General features: G+C 60.4%; 1 protein-coding gene across 20 annotated transcripts in view; it reads left to right on the top strand.

Moving 5' to 3' along the window:
- Positions 1-21726, top strand: part of JAKMIP3 (Janus kinase and microtubule interacting protein 3) — a 44836-nt gene extending 23110 nt beyond the window's left edge. For 4 of the 20 annotated variants that reach the window (XM_088020130.1, XM_088020128.1, XM_028120000.1 and 1 more), the window contains 13 exons: positions 218-346; positions 1387-1515; positions 3231-3314; positions 4982-5044; positions 7170-7268; positions 8346-8444; positions 8522-8581; positions 12933-12998; positions 13690-13758; positions 13845-13922; positions 17608-17811; positions 19159-19224; positions 20817-20867. In XM_088020130.1, the coding sequence (XP_087876256.1) occupies positions 218-346; positions 1387-1515; positions 3231-3314; positions 4982-5044; positions 7170-7268; positions 8346-8444; positions 8522-8581; positions 12933-12998; positions 13690-13758; positions 13845-13922; positions 17608-17811; positions 19159-19224; positions 20817-20867 (1197 nt within the window). Of the gene's footprint in view, positions 1-217; positions 347-1386; positions 1516-3230; positions 3315-4981; positions 5045-7169; positions 7269-8345; positions 8445-8521; positions 8582-12932; positions 13013-13655; positions 13759-13844; positions 13923-17607; positions 17812-19158; positions 19225-20816; positions 20887-21567 lie in introns of those variants that run through there. The other 16 variants (XM_088020131.1, XM_088020129.1, XM_088020125.1 and 13 more) reach the window with 12 other exon arrangements.
- Positions 21727-21947: the final 221 nt, after the last annotated feature.

Here is a 21947-nt window from a genome sequence, read left to right as displayed (position 1 = left end):
GGTGACAGGTGACCTTCGTGAGCTGGACTACGAAGGGGCCCGTTGGGGTTTCAGCACAGGGAGGACCCGGGAGGCTCCCGTGACCGTCTAGGCCAGGAGTTAGGGAGAGTGTCAGGGACACTGGCAGGAGGGACTTGGGTGGAGTGGATGGTGGACATGGGGTGAGGAGGGGACACAGGTCCATGTCTGGACTAACTCAGTTCCTTTTGGCCAGAAGCCGGTTGTGGTGGAGACCTTCTTTGGATATGATGAAGAGGCTTCCCTGGAATCCGATGGCTCCTCCATCTCTTATCAGACAGACAGGACGGACCAGACCCCGTGTACCCCCGACGATGACCTGGAGGAGGTAGCCTCCACAAGGGCTTCTGGACAGGCGGGGGCAGGGCCTGGAGGCAGCGAGGATCAGGGTCGGGGACGTGGGGGTCTGCTGTGTGGCCTGCCCCCTGGAGCAGTGGGCTCGGGGGCCCTCCCTGGCTGTGCCCCCCAGGAGCCTGTGCTCATGTCCTTCTACAGTGGGACAGAGGGCTCCCTGCCTCTCAAAGGGCTGCCCCGGGGGGTCTGAACCACCCAGTGTGGGGAGGCTGGCAGCAACGCCAAGGGCCACGCCGAGGTGTTCGTCAGGGCAACAGGCAGTGCGGAATAGCGTTGTCTCTGATGAAAGCACACCCAGCCTGACCTTCCCACCAGTCCTTCTTGGGAAGGAACCGTCCTCAGATGCAGGCGGCCGGCTGAGCCCCGCATGTGGGAGGAAGCTGTGCTTGGTTTGGTCTCGCTGGCTCGGCCCCTGTGGCTGAAGGACAAAGAGTAGCAGGCTGTCCGCGGCCCTGACAGGCCCAGGGGCACTAAAGCCATGGGTAGGGCCTCCCCTGGCCGATCCGGGCAGGTGGCCCATGGCCATGGACCCACTAAGAGACCTAAGACATTGTAGAACAGCTGCTGCCGCAGCCTTGGGGGTGAGGAGCACAGGGAGAGCTGGGGTCGGGCTAGGGTTCCTGGGCCCGGTCACTGTCAGGCACAGCCACCGTCCATACCAGACCTGCGCCTTGTTCTCAGAGAAGCAAGCGCTTTGGGGTCCCGGGGGGCCCTGGGAAGGCCGCAGCAGCCCCCTGCCTTCTGTCTGGGGCAGCAGGTGCCCTTGTAGCCAGAAGGAGGCATTTAGGGATCTCTGCAGGAAGGTGGGGGTGGGGAGGAGAAGCATTCCCTGGTCCAGGTCTCACCTGACACATCTGGGGGGCAGATGGGGCCCCCGCCGAGCCCCTGGCCTGGCTGCCAGCCCCTGAGGTTCACCCTGGCCTCAGGGCAGCCAGCTGGGCCTTTCCACCTGGGGGCTCCAGGCTCACCTCCCCGCGGCCCCAGGTAACGCTGCGTCTCTGTGCACCTGTCCAGGGCGTGGCCAAGGAGGAGACGGAGCTGAGGTTCCGGCAGCTGACCATGGAGTACCAGGCTCTGCAGCGAGCCTACGCCTTGCTGCAGGAGCAGGTCGGAGGGACGCTGGATGCAGAGCGAGAAGTTAAGGTCTAACTGACTTCTACTCCACGACATTCCGGCTCTCGCTGGGCTCCTCCCCGCTTGACCCCCGGCCTTGGCAGGGACACTTGCATTGCTTCACCTTCCGGGCCAAGCCCTCTCTCCCACGGTTCTTGCTGGGCCTGCCGATGCTCCCTGAGGCGATTAAGGAACAATGTTGGCCTGGCAGTGGGTGGGGCCTCCCAGAGCGGTCCCAGGCACAGGTGTGAGGGATGGTCCCCCGGAGAGCCACGTGTGTCCCCTCTGGGGACCGTGGCTGGCGGGCAAGGGGAAGTTTGCTTCCTCGAAAACCTTCCAGTGGTGCTCTTGGGGGGCTGTCCCGGAGCTGAGGCTCAGAGATGGGGAAGGGCCAGCGTTGCCGCTCGGTTCTGGAAATTTGCCAAGATTACTCATTCATCCAATACACCTGAGCTCAGCTGCTGTGCTCACCTTGACCCTGAGCCTCACCAGGCCGGTGTCCCCCTCCTGCCCCTGCCTCCCTGGACCCTGGGCCAGGCGCTCATGCCCCGTCCACCAAAGGCAGGAACACGGGGCTGACAGGTGCCCTCGCCGGCCCCCAGGGGAGGCCGTGGCCGGGGGCTGTGCCCTGCCCTCCCCTGAACCCCCTCCCCCACTCCCTGACGCGTGGCCTGCCCTGCCAGGGCTCTGAGGGGATGCCCTGCACAAGGAGATGGGCTGCATCCTGTACACCTGAAGGGCTCTCCTGCCCAGCTGCCCTGGGGCCTGGGGGCCAACTCTGCCCCTAGCACACAGGGCAAGGGGCCAGTCAGCTGGCTCTGGGACTCCGGCTGGCCGGCTAAGTGTGGACTCTTGGAAGTGGGGCACAGTGTCAGCGGGGTCCCCTTGCCACATCCATCCTCGCTGCCTGGAGAGTCACTGGGCCTACTCCCTGTCAGCAAACTGATCTCCCTCCAGCTTCACGTGTATCACCCAGGCCCCAGGAGGGCGGAGGCCGGGGGTGGGGAGGGGAGGGAGAGCCAGGGTCCGCTGATGTCATCCGAAGAGGAACCCAGGGCCAGGCCAGGGGATCCCCTGCCCTCCTCAGCTTGAGGGCCACCTGACCCTGTGCCCAGGTGCTCTCCTCTGCCCAGAGCTGTTCCCAGGGAGCAGGAGTACTGGAATGAAGTGCTCTGTGGTTGGGACCCCGTGAGAGCACCCCTCCAGGGAGGGCGGCCTGGACTCTCTGGGGGCCTTGCCTGCACCGGGCACTGGGGGTGGGCTTCCGCAGGGGGCACTGGGGGAGGGTCCGGGGAGGCGGGTCAAGTGCAGGCCGAATGTGGAGCAAGGTGATCCGGGACCGGCAGAGGGCGCGGTGCAGGACGGGAAGGGCCGATGGCGGATGGCCCAGCGTGCGTGCACCCGGTCCGTGCGGCCTCCATCCTTCCCCCTCCGTGTCAGCCAGAGCCCGGAACAAGCCCCCCAGTGGCCAGCGCCCCGCAGCGCTCCACTGCCCTCACCAGCTGTTTCATCCTGTTGATGAACATTTCCCCTAACAGTCGCTCAGAATGAGTCTATAGGGCGTCCCCCTAAGCTACGTGAGGATGCTGGCTCCAAGTGCTTCCTCCTCACGGAGCCTTCCCTGTAAACTCGAGGACGGCGTCCTCTCCCTTAGCGGAGGCTGAGGCCCCCTGAAAGCCTCCACCCCTGCGGCCGTGTCCTGGCTGCGAGAGAAAGTTTGATGTATTCCTCCTCCCGTCCTACAGACCCGTGAGCAGCTCCAAGCAGAGGTGCAGAGGGCCCAGACGCGGATAGAAGACCTGGAGCAGACCCTGGCCGAGCAGGGGCAGGTGAGGCTTGGGCGGGAGCCGTGTGCCCCCGCAACACAGAGGGCGCCCGAGGGGCGCGGACGGTCCACAGGTGTGTGGGGGCCTGCGCCCTGCAGACTGGCGCCCCACTAAGAAATGCAGACACTGAGAGGAGCATGTATCAGAGGAAGGGCACATCACGGCTTGACAGCGGGGCCTGGGCAGGCCTCTTCCCCCAGCTCAGGGCCAGGGCTGCCCCTGGAGACCGCCGGTTTCTCCCTCACCCCTATACCCATTGCCACCTCTGGGCTCTTCAATCTTTTTTTTTTTTTTTTTAAGATTTATTTATTTATTTACTTATTTGACAGAGAGAGACATAGCGAGAGCAGGAACACAAGCGGGGAGTGGGTGAGGGAGAAGCAGGCTTCCCACGGAGCAGGGAGCCCAATGCGGGGCTCGATCCCAGGACCCTGAGATCATGACCTGAGCCGAAGGCAGCCGCTTAATGACCGAGCCACCCAGGCGCCCCTGGGCTCTTCAAATCCTGGGGGCAGGCGTCCATCGCCTGTGGCCACGAGCCTCTGGCCTGCTGGATGACGCACTTCCAGGTGGACCCAAGATGAGGCAGGAGGACGTCTGTGTAGGGCTGGGAGGGTCCACCCCTGGGCTGCATGGGAAAGCGCCTGGCTCGCCATCAAGCCATTGTGGACCCACGGTGGCCCTCGACGTGTTTGCCTCTGGGTGGACGGCGGGATGGAAGAGAGGAGGACCTGAGCGACACAGGGATGCAGGACCTGAGCGACACAGGGTCATGTTGCCCACACCACACCCCTGCCTGAGCATGTGCGGCCCCAGATTCCGTGCTGGGCACCTGTACCCGTTTACCTGAAACCCGCCGGACTGGCTTGCACCCCATCGGGGCCACCACCCCTCCCCCGGGGCCCCACGCGCTCGGGCAGCGGGAATGGTGCTCAGGAGCTGTGCTGTGCACGGCCTTCACAGACTCTGCCCGGACCTTTGAGTGGGATGCCTGGGCCCCACGCCGTGCCATTTGCGCCGGAGAACTGCAGCAGCCGGGTAGCTGGGGCGCGAGCCCGAGGAGGACGCGGCTGCCTTTCATCTGCAGACGTGAACCTTCACACGCACAGATGACTCTGCGGGGAAGAACCTGGAAGCAAGTGGAGTGTGTGAGGGGCAGCGGGCGTTCCTCCCGACCCCTTACTGAGGATGCTGCTGGAGCAGGGAGCATCTGGGCTTTTGGAGACACCTGACCATGGGGCCGGGTCGGTCGGGCGTCCACACACGTCTCTCACCAGAGCACAAAGGCTGGCCTCCGTCCATGTGTCTGAGTGTGAATGGACAGGACACCCCCCGAGTGACCCAGGCTCCTGCTGGCTCTGTGTCAAGGTCCCTGGACCCGTGACACCTGCATGGCTCCACGTGCCACTGGCGCCTGGCGTGGGCTGGCATGGTCCAGGAGTGCTGGCCACGTGGTGGTGCGAGGTGTCTGCTCTCTGTCCAGGCGCCCCGCCCCCCACCGGCAACTACGGGGGGTCGGAGGCTTTCATTCACTGCAGGACGGGAACGGTGGGCAGGCGGCAGCTGCGGAAGCTGGGTGTTCAGTCCGTTCTGCTGAATCGTGATTTAAATGCTGGCTTTGCCTTAATCCCGGGGTGTATTTATTTCTCTAATTTAATTCCGTTTTCAAGGACATGAAGTGGATTGAAGAGAAGCAAGCGCTATATCGAAGGAACCAAGAGCTTGTGGAGAAGGTAGCCACCCCCACCCCACCCCCCCGCACTCCCGGGAACTGTCTTCTGGGAAGAGGCCCTTGGAGGGCCCACGGAGCTGGGTCCGCCCAGCAGCTGTGAGTGTGTCCGGTGGAGGGGCTGTGGCCACAGCTGCCAGGCCCCCTCCAGAGCTGACCTTACTAGTTACGGGATTGTTCAAACAGAATCAGAAACAAGTCAACCTGACGTGTGAGGCCCGCACCTTCCAAAGGGTGAGCGCAATGCATCCGTGGGCTCCCCTGGCTTCCGGTTAACAGGAAGCCCCAAAACGCTGTTGTCCCTGCAGCCCACCCCCAGCTGGGGCTCTGTGCGCTGGAAGATTTTATGTGATGGGCCAGAAAACACGGTGCCCACTGGCCCGTTCCCGTTAGCGGCCTGAGCTCCTGCCCGGACCCGCCTCCCTTGCCCTTCTCCCTGCAGGTGAGACGCCTGTTCTACACACGAGCTCCCTAAGTCAGTCTGTTCTCGGGGCCCACAGCACAGAGGGCTGAGCACTGTGCAGGGCTCATCAGATGACACCTGCGCTGCTTGGGACGGTCCCCAGTGGGTGGCACCCCAGAGCCGCTGGAGCAGGGCGCTCGGACAGGGACGGGAGCGGGGGCTACGGTTCAGAGGCAGAAAGGCCACCAGCACCATCGTCTTGCCCGGTGAGGGTGCTGTGTGCGGCCCTTCCCCACCAGCCGTGGGCCTCGTCCTGGGCCGAGGACGGGCAGGGGCAGAGGCACTTGCCCGGGCAGCCACAGCCCTTCTAGAGAAGAGCCAGGCCAGCGCGTCCTCACGAGACTTAGGGGCGCCACCGTGACCCTGCTCTGCGCAGACCAGCAGCCTCTGAACCAAGCCCGTGGGCCACAGTCCAGTCCCACACGGGGCCCTGCTTTGGTGCTGTTAGGTCCTGAATCATGCATAACGCCCACACGCTTCCTGCGGACCGTCCAGATGTGTCTTAAATCACGGCAGCTGTGTTTGTGGTGCTCTCATGCACATGTACACACCTGTGTGCATGGAAATGCTTGTGTGCACACATAACGTTCATGTGCACACTTAAATGCTCACTTGTACATATAACACATGCACATAAACGCTTCTGTGTGCACAAAAATACGTCTACATATAAATGCTTATGTGCACACATACTCTTTATACACTTGTGTGCACACTTCCACGCTTCTCTGCACACACACTAGTTTGCATACATACTGCTTGCATGCACATTTAAGCACTTCTGTGCACTCTTAAACACTCACATTTAAACACTCACGTGCACACATAGATGTTCATGTACGCTTGCAAACACTGTGTGCACACTTACAGTGCTCGGGTGCACACTTTAAATCTTTACTTTTCTCTGGCTACCATGTACATGGGGTCACATTCATGGTAGGGGCTGCCCATGGCCTTGGCTGTGCAGCATGACACCAGGCACTGTGGAAGGAACCCACCCCCGACAGCACGTTGCCGGATGTTGAGCCCCTGGATCCATCTCCATCCACCCCTGAGCATCCCAGCAGGGCATTCAGCTCCCCACATTCAGTTCAGGGGGGATGGGCCGGGTCATCTGGCCCAGTGGACGCCCTTCTGGCACACCCTTCCCTGTCCTCCCAAGGCCGCATGCCCCAGGATGCATCGCTCTTCACCCTTTGGAAGGTGCGGGCCTCACACGTCAGGTTGACTTGTTTCTGATTCTGTTTGAACAATCCCGTCATTAGGAAGGTCAGCTCTGGAGGGGGCCCGGCAGCTGTGGTCCATGGCCCCTCCGTCGGACAGCAATGCACCTTCGGGTTCTGGGCCAGCCTGGGCTCGAAGGAGCACTGTCCTGGCGACAGCAGGGTTCGCATGGGGACATCTTAGCGGCTCTTCCTTTGATGGGCTTTCTCTTCCCCATCTCTGCTCAGACAGCCGGGCTGGGCTCAGGGCCACTCTGGGGGCATCCACAGCTCCTCGCCCCCTGCATCTGCCCCTGCATCCGCAACCGCCCTGCTCCGATGAGCCAACTCTGGCTGGAGTGAGGGCTCTGGGCGCCGGGGCAGGTCAGCCATCCCCACAGATAGCTAGAAGCTGTCAGGAAAGTCGGGAGTGGACCTCACGTGACCACGTGTTTATTTGACAGATTAAACAAATGGAAATAGAAGAGGGTCGGTTAAAACACGAGGTCCAGGATGCAAGGGACCAAAACGAGCTGCTGGAGTTCCGGATCCTGGAACTCGAGGTGTGCCGGGGGCGTGGGTGCGGGGTGCGTTGGGCAGAGGCCACCATCCTGCGGAGCTGCTGTGATGGAGGAGGCGCTTAGTCTTCCTGACCTGGGCCCTTGCTCATGACCCCAAGAGGGTGGGTTGGAAAGGAGGTACCTCTCTGCCCAACGGCCACGGAGGAAAGCCCAGAATGAATGAGACATGAGTGTCTGCTTCCAGACTCATGGGGCTGGACAATGATGGCTCTGCCCTGTGGGGCCGTGATGGTGGCAGCTGAGTGGGGGCCACACGCCCGACCACGGTGGTCAGCCAGTGGACGTTTGCTCCCTGCTCGTTTAAGCAGCCCAGTGCGGGCAGTTGGGGGCCACGTAGTGACCAGGTGCCCATCTGTGCGTGGCTGTCCTGGGCCCCCGTCCTCCCCTGTGACCTCGGCCTCCTGCAGAGGAGGAAGTGGGAGCTAGGCTCCCTCGGGGGAGGGTCCAGCTGCGCACGGACGGCCACATGGCTGCCCTCACCTTCCACCGTCTTTCCTGGGGTGTGGTGCATTTGGGAGGCTGGAGGACGTGCCCTGGGCCGGCGTCTGCCATGCTGGCTGCCCACACACAGCTCCAGGGCCTCCTCCTCAGTCCTAGCCACCTTCAGGACCCCCGGTGACCCTGGCTGCCGGGAGTGTGCGCGCGCGCGCATGCACCCATGACCGCCCCTTGGCCTCCAGGACTCCGGCATGTGGCCCTGGGTGAGGAGGGGGGCAGCGCCACCAGCCACTATGCTCAGGGGCTCGCTCGGGTAGGCCTGTGGAGGGTGACACTGCTCGCGGAGCCTCCCGACGGCCTGGGGATCATGGCAGACCCGGCAAGTCAGCAGTGGGGGATGAGGACGGAGGAGTCGGAGCTGAGGGAACTGAGCTGGGGGCTCCAGGGCCTTCCCCAGGCCGGGAGGTCCCGCTCCCGCCGGCATCTGTGCAGCGGCCCTCTGCTGCCCCTGGGCTTTGTTTCACAAATGTAGACCACATTCGCTGGCCTCTGTGTCTCCACTCTGTCCCTGGGTGGCCCCCAGCACAGCCCCCATGCCCAGCCTCCCACTCTCTGTCCTAGGAGAGGGAGAGGAAGTCTCCGGCCATCAACTTCCACCACACCCCCTTCGCAGACGGGAAGAGCCCCCTCCAGGCCTACTGCGAAGCTGAAGGCGTGACGGTAAACCCCCGCCCCCCGCCCCTGCACCCCACACCACCCCACCTGGCTGTCATTCACCTCCCTCTCTTTGCCTCCAGGACATCCTGGTCACAGAGCTGATGAAGCAGCTGGACATCCTGGGGGATAACGCCGTAAGTGTATGTCGCTCTCCTGACTTGTGCATGCCTCCTCATGCCAGCCCCCAACCCATCAGCCCCCCAGGGTCCAGGGACCCCCACGAGTCCTGCTGCCAGTCTGCCACATCTGCCCTGCCCACCAGCACCGTCCCTGAGGCCACAGCCGCTTGGTAGGCCCCTGGAATTTGGGAGAAATCCTGCCCCTTTCTCATGTTCCTGCACCTGGCTGAGTGGTGACTCGCACCCAGAAGGACGGGGTTTGGAGCCTCTGTTCGGCCAGGATGGGGAACCCTCTGCTGTGCATACCCAGTTCTGCCAGCCATGATGCTTCTGGCCACGTGTTCTCGGTTACTGAATGCCAGTCAGTCTCTAAGCCTTGCCACACCTTAATGGAGGTGGGGGCTGTAGATCCTCCAGTACCTTGGATGTCCCAGACTCTTAGGGGTTCCCAGTTCCTTGGTTTGGGGGGAGGGACAGAGACCGTAAATAATCTTCAAATCTTATTTAGGGCCAGTTCAATTTCTACAGCAGCCTCCTTGAAGAATACTGATTACCGAATGACTGAGTGACTGTACCCTTTCATCCTCCACCCATCCATCCATCCCTCAACCCTTCACCCTCCAACCATCATCTCTCCATTCCATCCATCCATCCTCCATCCCTCCCTCCATCCCCAGCCATACATCCATCTTCTATTCTCCAATTATCCGTCTATCCATCCATCCCTCCATCCTCCATCCATCCTCCATCCTCCATCCTCCATCCATCCTTCATCCTCCACCCACACTCCATTATCCATCCATTCTCCATCCTCTGTCCATCCCTCCTTCATCTTCCATTCATCATCCATCCATCCATCCTCTGTCCATCTTCCATCCATCCTTCCATCCATTCTCCATACACACTCCATTTTCCATCCATCCTCCATTCTCTGTCCATCTGTCCTTCATCTCCTTTCCTTCAGCTTCCATCCATCCATCCTCCATCCAGCCATCTACCATCCATCCATCATCCATCCATCCACCATCCATCCATCCATCCATCCTCTATCCATCCATCCATCCATCCTCCATCCATCCATCCATCCATCCATCCACCATCCATCCATCCATCCATCCATCCATCCATCATCCATCCATCCATCCATCCATCCATCCATCCATCCATCCACCATCCATCCATCCATCCTCTATCCATCCATCCATCCATCCTCCATCTTCTGTCCATCCATCCTTTATCTTCCATCCTTCATCCTCCATCCACCCATCCATCCATCCTCCATCCATCCATCCACCCATCCATCCATCCTCCATCCATCCATCTTCCACCCATCCATCCTTCAATCTGCATCCACACTCCGTTATCCATCTATCCATCCTCTATCCATCCTCTATCCATCCACCCACCCATCCATCTTCCATCTGCCCTTTATCTATCATCCTGCACTTGTTGAGTCCCCTGCCCAATGAGCAGCTCAACTGTGCCAGAAGGCAGCCCCACTCCACCACCTGGAAGTTTTTTTTCTCCCGAGGCATACTAATAAGTACAGTCTACAGTTAGTCCTAAAACACCTTGGGCTCCCCATCCTGGTCATTGCTCTTGAGAAAGAGCCAGGCACTTGGTCAAATCAGTGTACTTCAAGAAGTAGAAGGAGAAAAAAAGAGAAACAAATGCATGCAAGCACACACATTCTCATTCACACACACCAAAACTCCGGTACTCACACGTATTCTTAGGACAAGTTGTTCTTCCCGGCAGCTGTGACACGTGCAGGGCCCTGTGTTGACAGGGATGCTTCTCTCTTGCCCATCCTTCACTTGGGGAGGGAGGCTCTGCTGGCGGTATCTGCGCCTCCCCCAGACCCTGTGCTCCATCTGAGCTGTGGGTTGTAGAGGCATTAGCCAATACAGGGATGGGGTCCAAGCCTGAGTTATCAGGCCCCATCATGGGGACCATATTGGTTAACCTTCTGATTCAAGTTGGAGAAACTGAGGCCCAAGAGGACACCTGCCCAGGGTCCCAGAGCTGATGTAGGATGAGCTCAGTTCAGGGCCCCTCCCCAGCCCTATAGCTGCCTACTCAAGAACATCAGTGGGCAGGACTGCCATGGAGCCATCAAGTGGCCTCAGAGCATGGGGACAGAGACTCTCAGGGACTGGAGGACACACCTTCAGGTTTTACACTCAGGGGACCCTGGGGAAAGCTTGGCAGTTCCTACCGATGGGCCTAGAGGGCATCCCTTCAGTGGTCACAGTGGAGCATATGGGTGTACTTCACGTGCACCTCATGACCCGGATGGTGCCCCGTGGAGCCTGAGCCCAGAGATTCATTCCTGGAACTTGGAGTGGCCCAGCTTATGAAGCAGGCGACAGGGACAGCCCGGCCCCTCCTGCCTTCACAGCCACCTCATGCTAGTGCTGTGGTTACTGTGCACAGACCTCTAAACGGGCTATGCTCAGGGGTACCTGAGCCCCAAGACCTCAGTGTGCTCAGGAGGCAGGGCCCTTGCGGTTGAACAGAGGCAGCAGGGGCGGAGTGGACCCCCATCCTCCCTGACGGGCAGCACCACTCACCACTGCTCTCCCTGGATTGAAGATGGATGGGTCACCCGGGGAAGGGAGAGCAGGGGCCAAGAAGGTAAAGCAGATGGCACTCTGTCCAGGCTAGGGTATCACAATGCCAGGCTGCTCACCCGGTGGTGAGCCTGTCAGCCCAGTGCAACCAAGTCCCTATAGGTTCTCCCTGAAGCCACCTGCTCGGCCTCCCCTGGTCCCTGTCTGCCTTGGGAGGAGGGAGCACCTGGGCACCTGATCGGCTTCCCCAGGAGCAGGAGGTGTGCGGAGTGCCTGGCCAGCCCAGCTCTGTGCTGAGTCAGGGTGCACTGTGCCCCAAGGGCAGAGCTTGCCTCTGTGTTCCAGCATTTGGTCACTGGCCCCCAACTTTGCTGACTGCTATAGGGGTAGGGGATGGTGAGGACCCCTGCCCTTGGGGGAGCTCACACCCCAGATGGAGGGCTTTCTGAGCAGATAGGTTTTGGGCTGTAGGGGGCTGTCCTCCAGCAGGCTCTGCTCTGCTCTGGTCTCTGATTCCCATGTTCTCCACCCCCCACCCGCTGCCCCACAAGTTGGCCCCTGCAGTGGGGACAGCCCAGATCCCACCCAGGTGCGAATGCAGGTGGCAGTCAGGGTGTGAGTGAGTGAGGTGCTTATAGCCTCTGAGGATGCTCATTGGCCCCAAAGCCAGACTCAGCCAGAAGACCACCCAGGTGGGCCCCTTGGAAGAGGTGTGAATACAACATGCAGAGAAAAGGCAAAGACGTCGGGGATGGGAGCCCTCACCCCACGTTCCTGAGTGGGGTTTTAGTAACTGATAATACAGGCTGCCTATGCAGAGAGCTGGCTTTAAAGAGAGATGTGCACAAGGGACGATAGGGACACATGTATAGCTGCTGCCTTACGCCCCCTCCCACCACTTCTGCCCCAGCCACTGCTTACGGCATCTGCTCGCCAGTACTGGGGGGTAGGCGGGGCGGAACAGAGAGCGCGTCAGGGTCAATGGGATCAAGAATAAAACCGATTCAAGACTCCAGGAGGCCATATCAGTGAAAGTCACCTTACCTGTGATCCCAGCCGTCTTCGCCTCTCCATCAGTTTCACTTCATGCAGCCCCATTCACCCCCGACCTGGCACCCCATTCACCCCCCACCAGACACCCCCATTCACCCCCGACCTGGCACCCCCATTCACCCCCGACCTGGCATCTCCATTCACCCCCCACCAGGCACCCTCATTCACCCCCCTACCTGGCACCTCCATTCACCCCCCACCAGACACCCCCATTCACCCCCTACCTGGCACCCTCATTCACTTCCTACCTGGCACCTCCATTCACCCCCCACCAGGCACCCTCATTCACCCCCCTACCTGGCATCTCCATTCACCCCCCACCTGGCACCTCCATTCACCCCCCAACCAGGCACTCCATTCACCCCCCACCAGGCACCCTCATTCACTTCCTACCTGGCACCTCCATTCACCCCCGACCAGACACCCTCATTCACCCCCCTACCTGGCATCTCCATTCACCCCCCACCTGGCACCTCCATTCACCCCCCAACCAGGCACCCCATTCACCTCTCACCAGATACCCCCATTCACCCCCCCACAGGCACCCCATTCATGCCCGCACCAGACACCAGCATTCACCTCCTACCAGGCACCCCCACCAGGTACCCCCATTCAGGTACCACTCATTCACCCCCTACCAGGCACCCCATTCGCCTCCCCACCCGCCACCCCATGCCCTCATTATTTCAGTCTGGTGCCTCTGCAAGCACCCCCCCTTACTGTACCCATGTCTGCTTTGGGTGCAGAATCTGACCAATGAGGAGCAAGTGGTCGTCATACAAGCTAGGACAGTCCTGACCTTGGCTGAAAAGGTAACAGCACCTGTGTGGCCACTCTTGGGACAGGGCCAGGCTCAGCTGGGAGAGGGTGCCTTCCCTGGAGGAGGGGCTCCCGGGGTGTGGGGTGGAGAATCCATGAATCCTATCAGCCTGGGAGGTCCCACACACGCAGGGGTCAAACAACACCCACCACCCTTGTTTGCGGGTAACAGATCAGCCAGGCTTTGTCTCAAGGCCAACTCTGCCTCAGTTCCCCCCTCCAAAGGCCAGGCAATGGAGTGGATCTGTATACCATTGGCTTTCTGTTCATCCCACCAGGACCCTCCCTTGGGGGCTGCCCAGCCCCCCTGGGCTCCTTACCTGCAGCTGGCCCCCACCCCACAGCCAGAGCCTGCCTGGGAGTTCTCCAGCGGGAAGGGGAGAGGGAGGCCTGGCAAGCAGGGGTGCAGGGGAAGGGACTGAGGGAGGACCTCTGCTGGCTGAGTGCTCAGGGGCCCCTGTCCCTGCCGAACCTCTGCTCATGACCCTTCTCTCCCTGGGGAAGTGGGGGACAGACTTCCCGGACACCACGTGGGGCTGTCTGGACGCTGGGCACCCGGGGCTCACAGTGCCCCCCCGTCCCACTCTCAGGCTGTCCATGGCGCCTGGGGGAGGGCGGGATGGCTTTGGTGCCTGTGTGGCCACCCAAAGGTCACTATCACCTGCTCTTTCGGTTTGTGTCCAGTGGCTCCAGCAGATTGAAGAAACAGAGTCGGCCCTGCATCGGAAGATGGTTGACCTAGAGAGTGAGAAGGTTGGTGGGTGTCTTGCTTTGTGTCTGCAGCACGGCGTCAGCAGGTGGATGCCCGAGGCTGAGACAGGGGTCCTTTTGTGTTTCAGGAGCTGTTCAGTAAGCAGAAGGGCTACCTGGATGAGGAGCTGGATTACAGGAAGCAGTCCTTGGACCAGGCTCACAAGGTAAGAGAAACCGACAGGGGGAGCATGCAGATTTCAGGTAGAAATGGGGAAAGCGTTCACATGCTGTGTGGTGTCTCTCGGGGTCTGGGTCCAGTGTGACCACCGTGGGGCCAGTCTCTGCACTGCTCCCTCCTGGTCAGTGAGGTCCAGAGATGCCTTACTGGTCCGGCAGCAAACACTTCACCCCGTGAATGCAAAACTCAAATGGATGTTTTAAAATGAGCTGAGAAAATGGGATTCATTGACACATAACACATTTATAAATTAATTGAGCACAGTTGAATGTTTGTAAGAAACAGTCTCTGGGACTTCCTGTGAGAGTGCACCTGCTACTCTGAGGAATGGACATTGTATCTGCCTGTACATCTGCCTGGCCGTGGGGAGCACTTGCCTCCGCTGATAAACGTGGGGGTCCCCACTTGGGGTTAACACGGAGATCGGGGAGTCCTTGTGGACGTGTCTCCACCACGGTGACACAGTCCTCACTGACACTGGTTTGACAAGGAGAAATCTCTGGAGCTTCGGGCTGCTTTGTTTCAAGAGGTGAATCCAGATCGGGTACCACATCCTTGCTGCTCAGATTAGTCCAGCCGAGGCGCACCACGGGGGGCTTCCCGGAGGTGGGACGCCCACACTTTCCCGGCAGTCAGTTACACCCTGAGTCCATGCCACCTCCCGGCACGGTGCTTCCAGGCCTGCCTTTGTGTCCGCCTGGACTGCCAGTCCTTAGACTCAGAGCGAGTCACGGCGCCAGCTCAGGGAAAGCTGTCCAGGGGCCCTTGTGAGGCGAGGGGTTGGGAACGGACCCTCCCACTAGCTGGACACCTGAGACCAGGGACGTCCCACATGATAAGTAGAGGTCTGAGTGCCCGCCTTCTGGAGTGTTAGGAGAGCGAGGTAGTTGTGCAGAGAGCATGTAGGGCACCAGCGGGTCCTGCCCAGCCTGGAAGCTGACAGCGTGGTTTCCGTTAACCCCATAAGGGCCCCGTGGGGCAGGGCAGAGCTTCTGCCCAAGCTGAGGGTGGGCTTCCTCTCCTGGGTGACGATGGTGGTGCCGGTGGCCCACTCACCACCAGTGTGAGCGGCCATAGAGGAGGTGGTGGAGGGCAGTGGCCTTGGAGAGCCGAACAGGCACTGATGGACCTTCCCAGAAATAGGGGCCAAGATCCCTGTTTGCAGTCCACAGTGCTGGGTGGGAAGGATGCTCGCAGTATTTGGGGGGCAGCTGGACAGCCCTGAGCCCCCCACCGCTGCTCCCTGTGCTCTGGTCCTGCATCCCAGACACGTGCACGGAGGGACAGCTCATCCCGAGGCCCCGGGCATTCCTCGGGATACGGTTCAGGAATATGTGGTGTCAGTGTCGAAAAGACGGGTCAGTGTGCGGGGTGTCAGAGAGGGCTGAATATCACACACGCGTGCACACACACGTGCACCTGCGTCTCAGAGAGCAGGGTGCCCTCGGGGGGCTACAGGGCTGCAGACCCCTGCCCCGGCTTCACACCCTCCCTGCTCTGTGGTCTCAAGGTGATGGTGGGGGTTTCGAAGGGGAAACGATGGTCCCTGCTGCATGGTGGCCACTCTCGGGAAGTTGCTGGTACCCTACAGGGGGCCTGTGGCTGGTGCTCAGGTCGGGGAGAAGGTCACTGCACCTCTCTTGTTTCCAGCTTTGTGCGAAGCCTTTGTGATGCTAGCAGTAAGCAGCCCCCACACACCCCAACTGCATTTTATTTATTTTTAAATGCTTGAGCTTATCTTAACCGCCTAAGCGCCTCTGCTCTAAGAAGTGGCTGATGTGGAGTGAGCGGGTGGTGACAGCTGGGGACAGTTTATTTTGTGACTGTCAAGAACAATAAAATGTGAGGTCCAAAGGGTTTGTTTTCATTCCCTAAAATGTCTACTAAAGCTGAAAGGACTTTTCATAATCATTTTGCCTGAAAAAAAGACCCTTCATTTCTGAAGAGATTACATTTTTGATGGGAGGATGGGTTTCTGTAGTTTCGGAATTTGGTTTTTTCAAAGATTGCATCAGGAAAATCTCTGGAGGAAAAAGTTTTAAAAGTATTACAGATCCAGTTGGTAAGTCCTTAGGAATTTATAACAAGGTATGCATTTTGTCTGCTGAGTTGCCGCAAAAGGGGTCATTTTGCTTTGGTTGGCGCTGGATTTCTGGAAGGCGGCAGAGGGGTGAGCCCCACGCCCCACGCGGCTCTCTCCTTGTCCCCAGGGCCCTGCCAGCGCCCGCGGCCCCTGTTCGGCCTTCTCCCACATCAGCCTCAGCTTCAGCCCCAGCCTGGGGGGGGCGGGTCCCAGGGCCTGGCTCGCACTCAGCCGGTCAGCTTCTCGGCTTTTCTCAGGTGTTCTCATGGAGGGGACCTAGGGACTACAGGTCATTCCCCTGAGATCTGCGGCAAGCGCCGTGGCCCCTAGCTGTGGGGCAGCACGTGTTTGGGGACCAGCAGCATGAGGGGTTCTCTGTGTCCGAGCCCTCAGGAGCGGCGTGAGGCCTGAACTCTGGAGCCCCCTGCAGGGTCTGGACCCCAGCTGTCCCCAGCGGGACCCCGTGCAAGTTTCACGAGCCCACTTATCTCTCGACCTGGGGCCGAGGGAGCAGTTGCTTCAGGGAAGGGGCGGGCACTGGACAGCTCTGCGGGCGTGGGGTCCTAACCTGGGCTGGGCGGGGCACACCAGGCACAGGGGTACAGGAGTTCTCAGGATTCATCATCTGGAGAGTGGAGGTGATGAAGCCGGGAGGTGAGCTCAGCAAGCACATGGGGCCTGGCTGCCAGCGCAGGTGAGGCCGTGTCCGAGACAGCAGGGAGCAGCTGAGAGAAAGGGGCACCCAGAGCCCAGCAGGTCAGGCTAAAACCAGGTGTCAGCAGGGACGCGCTCCCTCTGAGGCCCCAGGGAGGGTCCTTCCTGCCCCCTCCAGCTCCTGGCGGCTCCAGGTGTCCCCCAGCCTCTGCCTCCCTCTTCACATGGCTTCCCCCCCATGGCTTCTGTGACTGCCTCCAAGCCCCCTCTCCTTGTAAGGACACGAGTCTCTGGATTGCTGGATGCCTTCTCCATCCAGTATGATTCCATCCTAACGTGAGGACAGCTGCAGAGACCCTAGTTCTAAATAAGGCCACATTCATGAGCTCCAGGGATCAGGACCTGAACGTATCTCTTGGGTACACGACTGACCCACCACACATGGCACTGAGGACCACAGAGTGGCCCGGCCTCCCCGGGGAGAGGCTGAAAGTCAAGGACCTCCCCCACTTCTGTCCTTACATCAGAGAAACCCCTGTGAGCACTGCCCCTCTTCCTTCTTTGGGGCTCGTAAACCCAGGGTTTGAGGAAGGCCATGAGCCAAGGAAGAGGCCTTCCCTCAGCATCCAGTCCTCCGGCTCCTCGGAGCTGTCCCCCTACTCTCGTCCCGAATATCTGCTTACCCGTTTTCCAGACGTTAGCGTGAGCTAAGACTCTACCTCCGAAGTTTTATTGCACACGTCAAAACCCGTGTAGAAGTGAATGCTCTTGTCATAACGACTCCTGCACTGGGTTTCCATGCTACAGGTCACGTAAGCCGGTCGAGGAGGAAACAGGCCCCTCTGTGGGGTGGCTTGGAGGCGCTGTCACCTCAAGGGATCACGGGGCTCCCTTTGACCGGCAGGCCAGACTAACGTGTCCCCTCCCGCCCCAGCACATCCTGGAGCTGGAGGCCATGCTGTACGACGCCCTGCAGCAAGAGGCCGGGGCCAAAGTGGCCGAGATCCTGTCGGAGGAGGAGCGTGAGAAGCTCAAGGTGGCCGTGGAGCAGTGGAAGCGCCAGGTCATGAGCGAGCTGCGGGAGCGGGATGCCCAGATCCTACGGGAGCGCATGGAGCTGCTGCAGCTGGCACAGCAGGTGCACGGGGGGTCGGGGGGGCTGAAGAGGGGGCTGCAGCTGGCACAGCAGGTGCACGGGGGTCAGCGGGGGGCTGCTGAAGAGGGGGCTGCAGCTGGCACAGCAGGTGCACGGGGGGGTCAGTGGGGGTGCTGAAGAGGGGGGCTGCATCTGGCACAGCAGGTGTGCTGGGGGGGTCAGGAGGGGGTGCTGAAGAGGGGGCTGCAGCTGGCACAGCAGGTGCATAGGGGGTCAGCCGGGGGGGGCTGAAGAGGGGGCTGGGTGCTTCATCCGCGGAGTCCCATGGGCACACCCTCCCGTGGTAGCCACATCTCTGGTGGCCACACCCTCCCATGGCAGGCCCTTGTGCCACACTACCTGCCCCATCAGACCAGCCTCGGGGTGGCACATGCCCTCTCTTGGGTCTCCTGACTGCAAGGTCTCTAAGATGTCTCCTCCTTCAACTGTAAGGACGTGGTGAAGGTGTGGTCTGGGCAGCTCGTGGGCTGGGGAGCAGCCCCTGGCCTTCTCTTGACCTTGGGCACTTTAGGACCTCAGGCTAATCCAGCTGGTCCACTTCTAGCAGCAGGTGAGGGACCGGGCATTAGACAGCCTCTGTTCCCGTGTATGCCCATGGGGCCCGGAAGGGGCCTTTATGGATGCGTTCTGTGCTCAGAACACCCCAAATACAAAGGCTCCACTTGCAAAGTCAGAAAAATTAGTGACCCAGGCTTTACTGTGAATGTTTGGGTAACGTCTGATCAGAGCATCAGTCGGCTGCCAGGACACTTGCTGCGAGATTCAGGGTGGTCACTGGGAGGACTGCACCTGTGGGCCCGTCCTTCCCATTAGACAGGCTGTGGCCAGAGCTCGGCTGCTTCCAGGGTCCAGGCATCCCAGTCCAGTGAGGATGCACAAATTTGCATCTCATGGGCCTGGTCTACCAATGTGAACACTAGGGCTTCAACCATGGCATCACCTTTGCAAGGGAGTCCTCCCTGGGGCGGCTTTGTGACTTGTGGTGGCCCTTCACGCTGCTGCTTGTGCCGTCTGGGAAGGGTGTGAATCGATTCCTGGGGTTTCCAGCACACGGTCTATGATCTGAAGTTGTAGGGGCGGGAGGAGCAGAGCAGACGACTGAGGAAGGCTGTGTCTGCCAGGGAAACTGAGGAAAGCCAAGCTGCCATCCTGCTTGGCCACGGATGCCGAGCGGTGAGCAGTCACAGAGAGAGGACAGCCAGGCTCCCGGTCACTCACTCCTGGTGCCGGCTGGCAGTGGCTCTGTGACTTGTCCAACACGTAAATGAACGAACACCTTGGTTCCCAAATACTCCGATGAGTGAAGATTTTCCTCCTTTAACATTGCAGAGAATTAAAGAGTTAGAAGAAAGAATAGAAGGTCAGAAGAGGCAAATAAAGGAACTGGAGGAAAAGGTAACATACATGCGCGTTTTGGGGTCTGTTTTGTTCATGGGGAGTGGTGCCAGTTAGTGTGCTCTGGGGCGTGGGGCGATGGTGAACAGGAAGCCGAGCCGCCTCACAGGGGCTGCGTCTCTCCCGGACTCAGTTTCCCTGGCTGTAGCAGTGGGAACTGGGCCGTCGACCTAGGGTCCTTGTAGGGCTGGTGGTCCTGCTGACATATGGTATTCCTCCATGTTCACCAAGCGGTTGGTCTAAAAGTCAAGTTCGGGAAAGGCCAGATTTTCCTCTTGAAAGCAGGTCATCTGTCCAACACCAGTCTCTGGTTTCTGGGCCTTAATGCACCTGCTTTGGGGTTAGGATACTCAGATGCTGGCGTGCAGGAAGTTTGGGGCCTGGGGTGGACCAGCTGGCTCTTTTCCCAGACCCCCAGCCCTGCCAGGCATGGAGTCACCGGGGCTCTGTCCACTCAGCCCAATTAGGCCCTCCCTAAATCAAGGTGTCCAGAGTGTGCCCAGAGTGTGCCCAGAGGGAACACTCTTCCTGTGGTGTTTGCTTAGTTTGGGGGCCGTTCTTTCTCTGTGATTTAGGGATATTTTCATATCTCCATGGTCACACTGATGTTCGGTTCTTGGGGTGGATCTCGCCAAATGACCAGCTCCCCACTGGGTGCTGAGTGAAGCGGCCAGTGGGGCCACCTCCCGGCCTTGTCTCTTCTGGAAAGAGCAAGAGGCTGCTGCTTGCTCGGGAGCCCCGCGGGGAGCACAGCCTCCATCCCAGGAAGAGGCCGCAGGAGAGTGTGGCCCTTCCCAGTGGCCGCTTGCCACACCCCACCCACCCCTGCTCCTCAGTGACAACACCTGCCCCTTCCCTGGACCCTTTACTGTCATCTGCCCAGTGGTCGTCATGCCCTGAGTGCCCGTGAGCGGGCCCTAGAACCACGCAGGGTGGGAAGCAGGGAGGCGTTCCTGCAAATAGAATTTGCTGCCCTGTGGACGCTGACCATGGGGAACAGGCCTGGAGGGGCAGGGGCGCTGTGCTCAGGGTCCAGCCTCAGGACCGCGCGGCGGCGGTCTCTCCCCCGCAAATAAACGTCTGTTTCCCTTTGCATCTTCACGGGAGAGCCTTGTGCGTATGAAACACTTGGATTTTAACCGCCGGGTGTGAATTCCTTTCCCGTGGCTATGCCGCTGCAGAGTTGGCTGCCCCCCCGCCCCCGCCCTCCCAATGCCGCGGGAGGCTTCCGTGTGGCATCTGTGCAGGCTGCTGGCTCTTTCCCACCTACCGTGGGACCGGGACCGACGCCTTGTCGGGGCTCTGGGTTTGCCCGGCCCTCGGAACGTCTTTCCACAAGACCCCAGCCTCATTCTCCGCCCGCGCGGGTCCTGAGCATCAGCTCCACAGCGGCGGCGGGCGGCCGCGCGTGCGTGTGGGTGCGCGGGCAGCACTGTTCACGCCCCGGGGGTCGCGCGCCCGCCACGTCCACGCCCGTGCCTGCTGGAGGCGCGTCTTGTTGTGTCTGCGACCAGGTCCTTTCTTGCCAGAGCTGTACAAACTCTTTTTCTCTCTCTTCCCTCCATGTCTCTGCCCTCCCCGTCCCTTTTCAGTTTCTATTTTTGTTCTTATTTTTCTCCTTAGCGTTCATTCTGTGGTCATAGCTCGCCTGGCCCCGACACGGTGAGTATTTCATCGGCTGGCGCCGCCCCCCAGGGGCCAGCGGGGCCCCCTGCGCTCGAGCTGCCCGCGTGCTGTCAGAAGCCCATGGCGTGTGCAGAGGGCCGATCCAAATCCAGGGCCAGGATTCAGGGGTCGGTCGGAGGGCTTGAGGGCGCTTGCCCCTCTTGAGCCGGGAGGAGCGCGGAGGAACCCTTCGTGGCGCCTACCCCGCCGGCGTCTCGCACTCGCTCTGCGTCCCTGCTTCTGTGGCCTCGGCAGGAAGCAGCGCTGGAGAGCACGGCCCTCTCGCGTTTCTTGTCCTTTAACACTGGCGCCGAGGACAAGCTGGGCTTACACTGCAGACTCGCCCGGAAGTGCCCGGGCTTCCGTGACACGCGAGTCTCATTCACAGGCGTGAAATCAGTCATGCCCAGCCGTGGTGCCATTACTGAGGCTTTAGACCAGGGCCACATGCAAAGGCCTGACCACTGCTTCCTTCCGACGTAAGATGAGAGGACCAGCAGCGCTGGCCTCGCCATCCCGCTCAGCCCATGCCGCGCCCTTCCGAGGGTGTGCAGGAGGCTCCCCTCGGGGCAGCGGCATCCTCTCCCTCTCCCTGACCCCACCCCCACCCCCTCCCTCCAGCCCCTTCCTCTCCAGAGAAGCCTCCCTGACCTGTGTCCTGAATCTTGTTTCTTCCAGCCCCCAGAGGAGCCAGACCCCTTTCCTCCAGCTGGACCCGAGAGCAGTGGGTGCCTGGGCGGCAAAACAAGATGCCCCGTCCAGTCCCTGAAGCCCCAAGAGGATCTGGTCTCTGGGGACCCCGTCCCATCGAGGAAGAGGGAGAAAGGGGGGCTTTGAGCACCTCTGAGCGGGCAGCTGTCCACTCTGATGAGCCAGAATTAAAACTCGTTTTTGACTGGGGCTCCTCTGGAAGAGGCTTGGTCTTGGCTGCTGGACCCTGGGGTCCCTCCTTGGGACGCAGCCTCCCGATCCCGGTGACAGGGATGCACAAGTTCCCTGCTGAGCAGGTGCAAAGAGCTGCTTCTGTGCAGGAGCATCCACAGCCCTACACTCCCACC

Source organism: Eumetopias jubatus, unplaced genomic scaffold (assembly GCF_037043125.1).
Source record: "Eumetopias jubatus isolate StellerSeaLion01/CBP00866 unplaced genomic scaffold, mEumJub1_p1.0 scaffold_17, whole genome shotgun sequence".
NCBI lineage: Eukaryota > Metazoa > Chordata > Mammalia > Carnivora > Otariidae > Eumetopias > Eumetopias jubatus.
The sequence above is the reverse complement of the archived record's forward strand: the minus strand, read 5'-3'. Positions and strand labels throughout refer to the sequence as shown.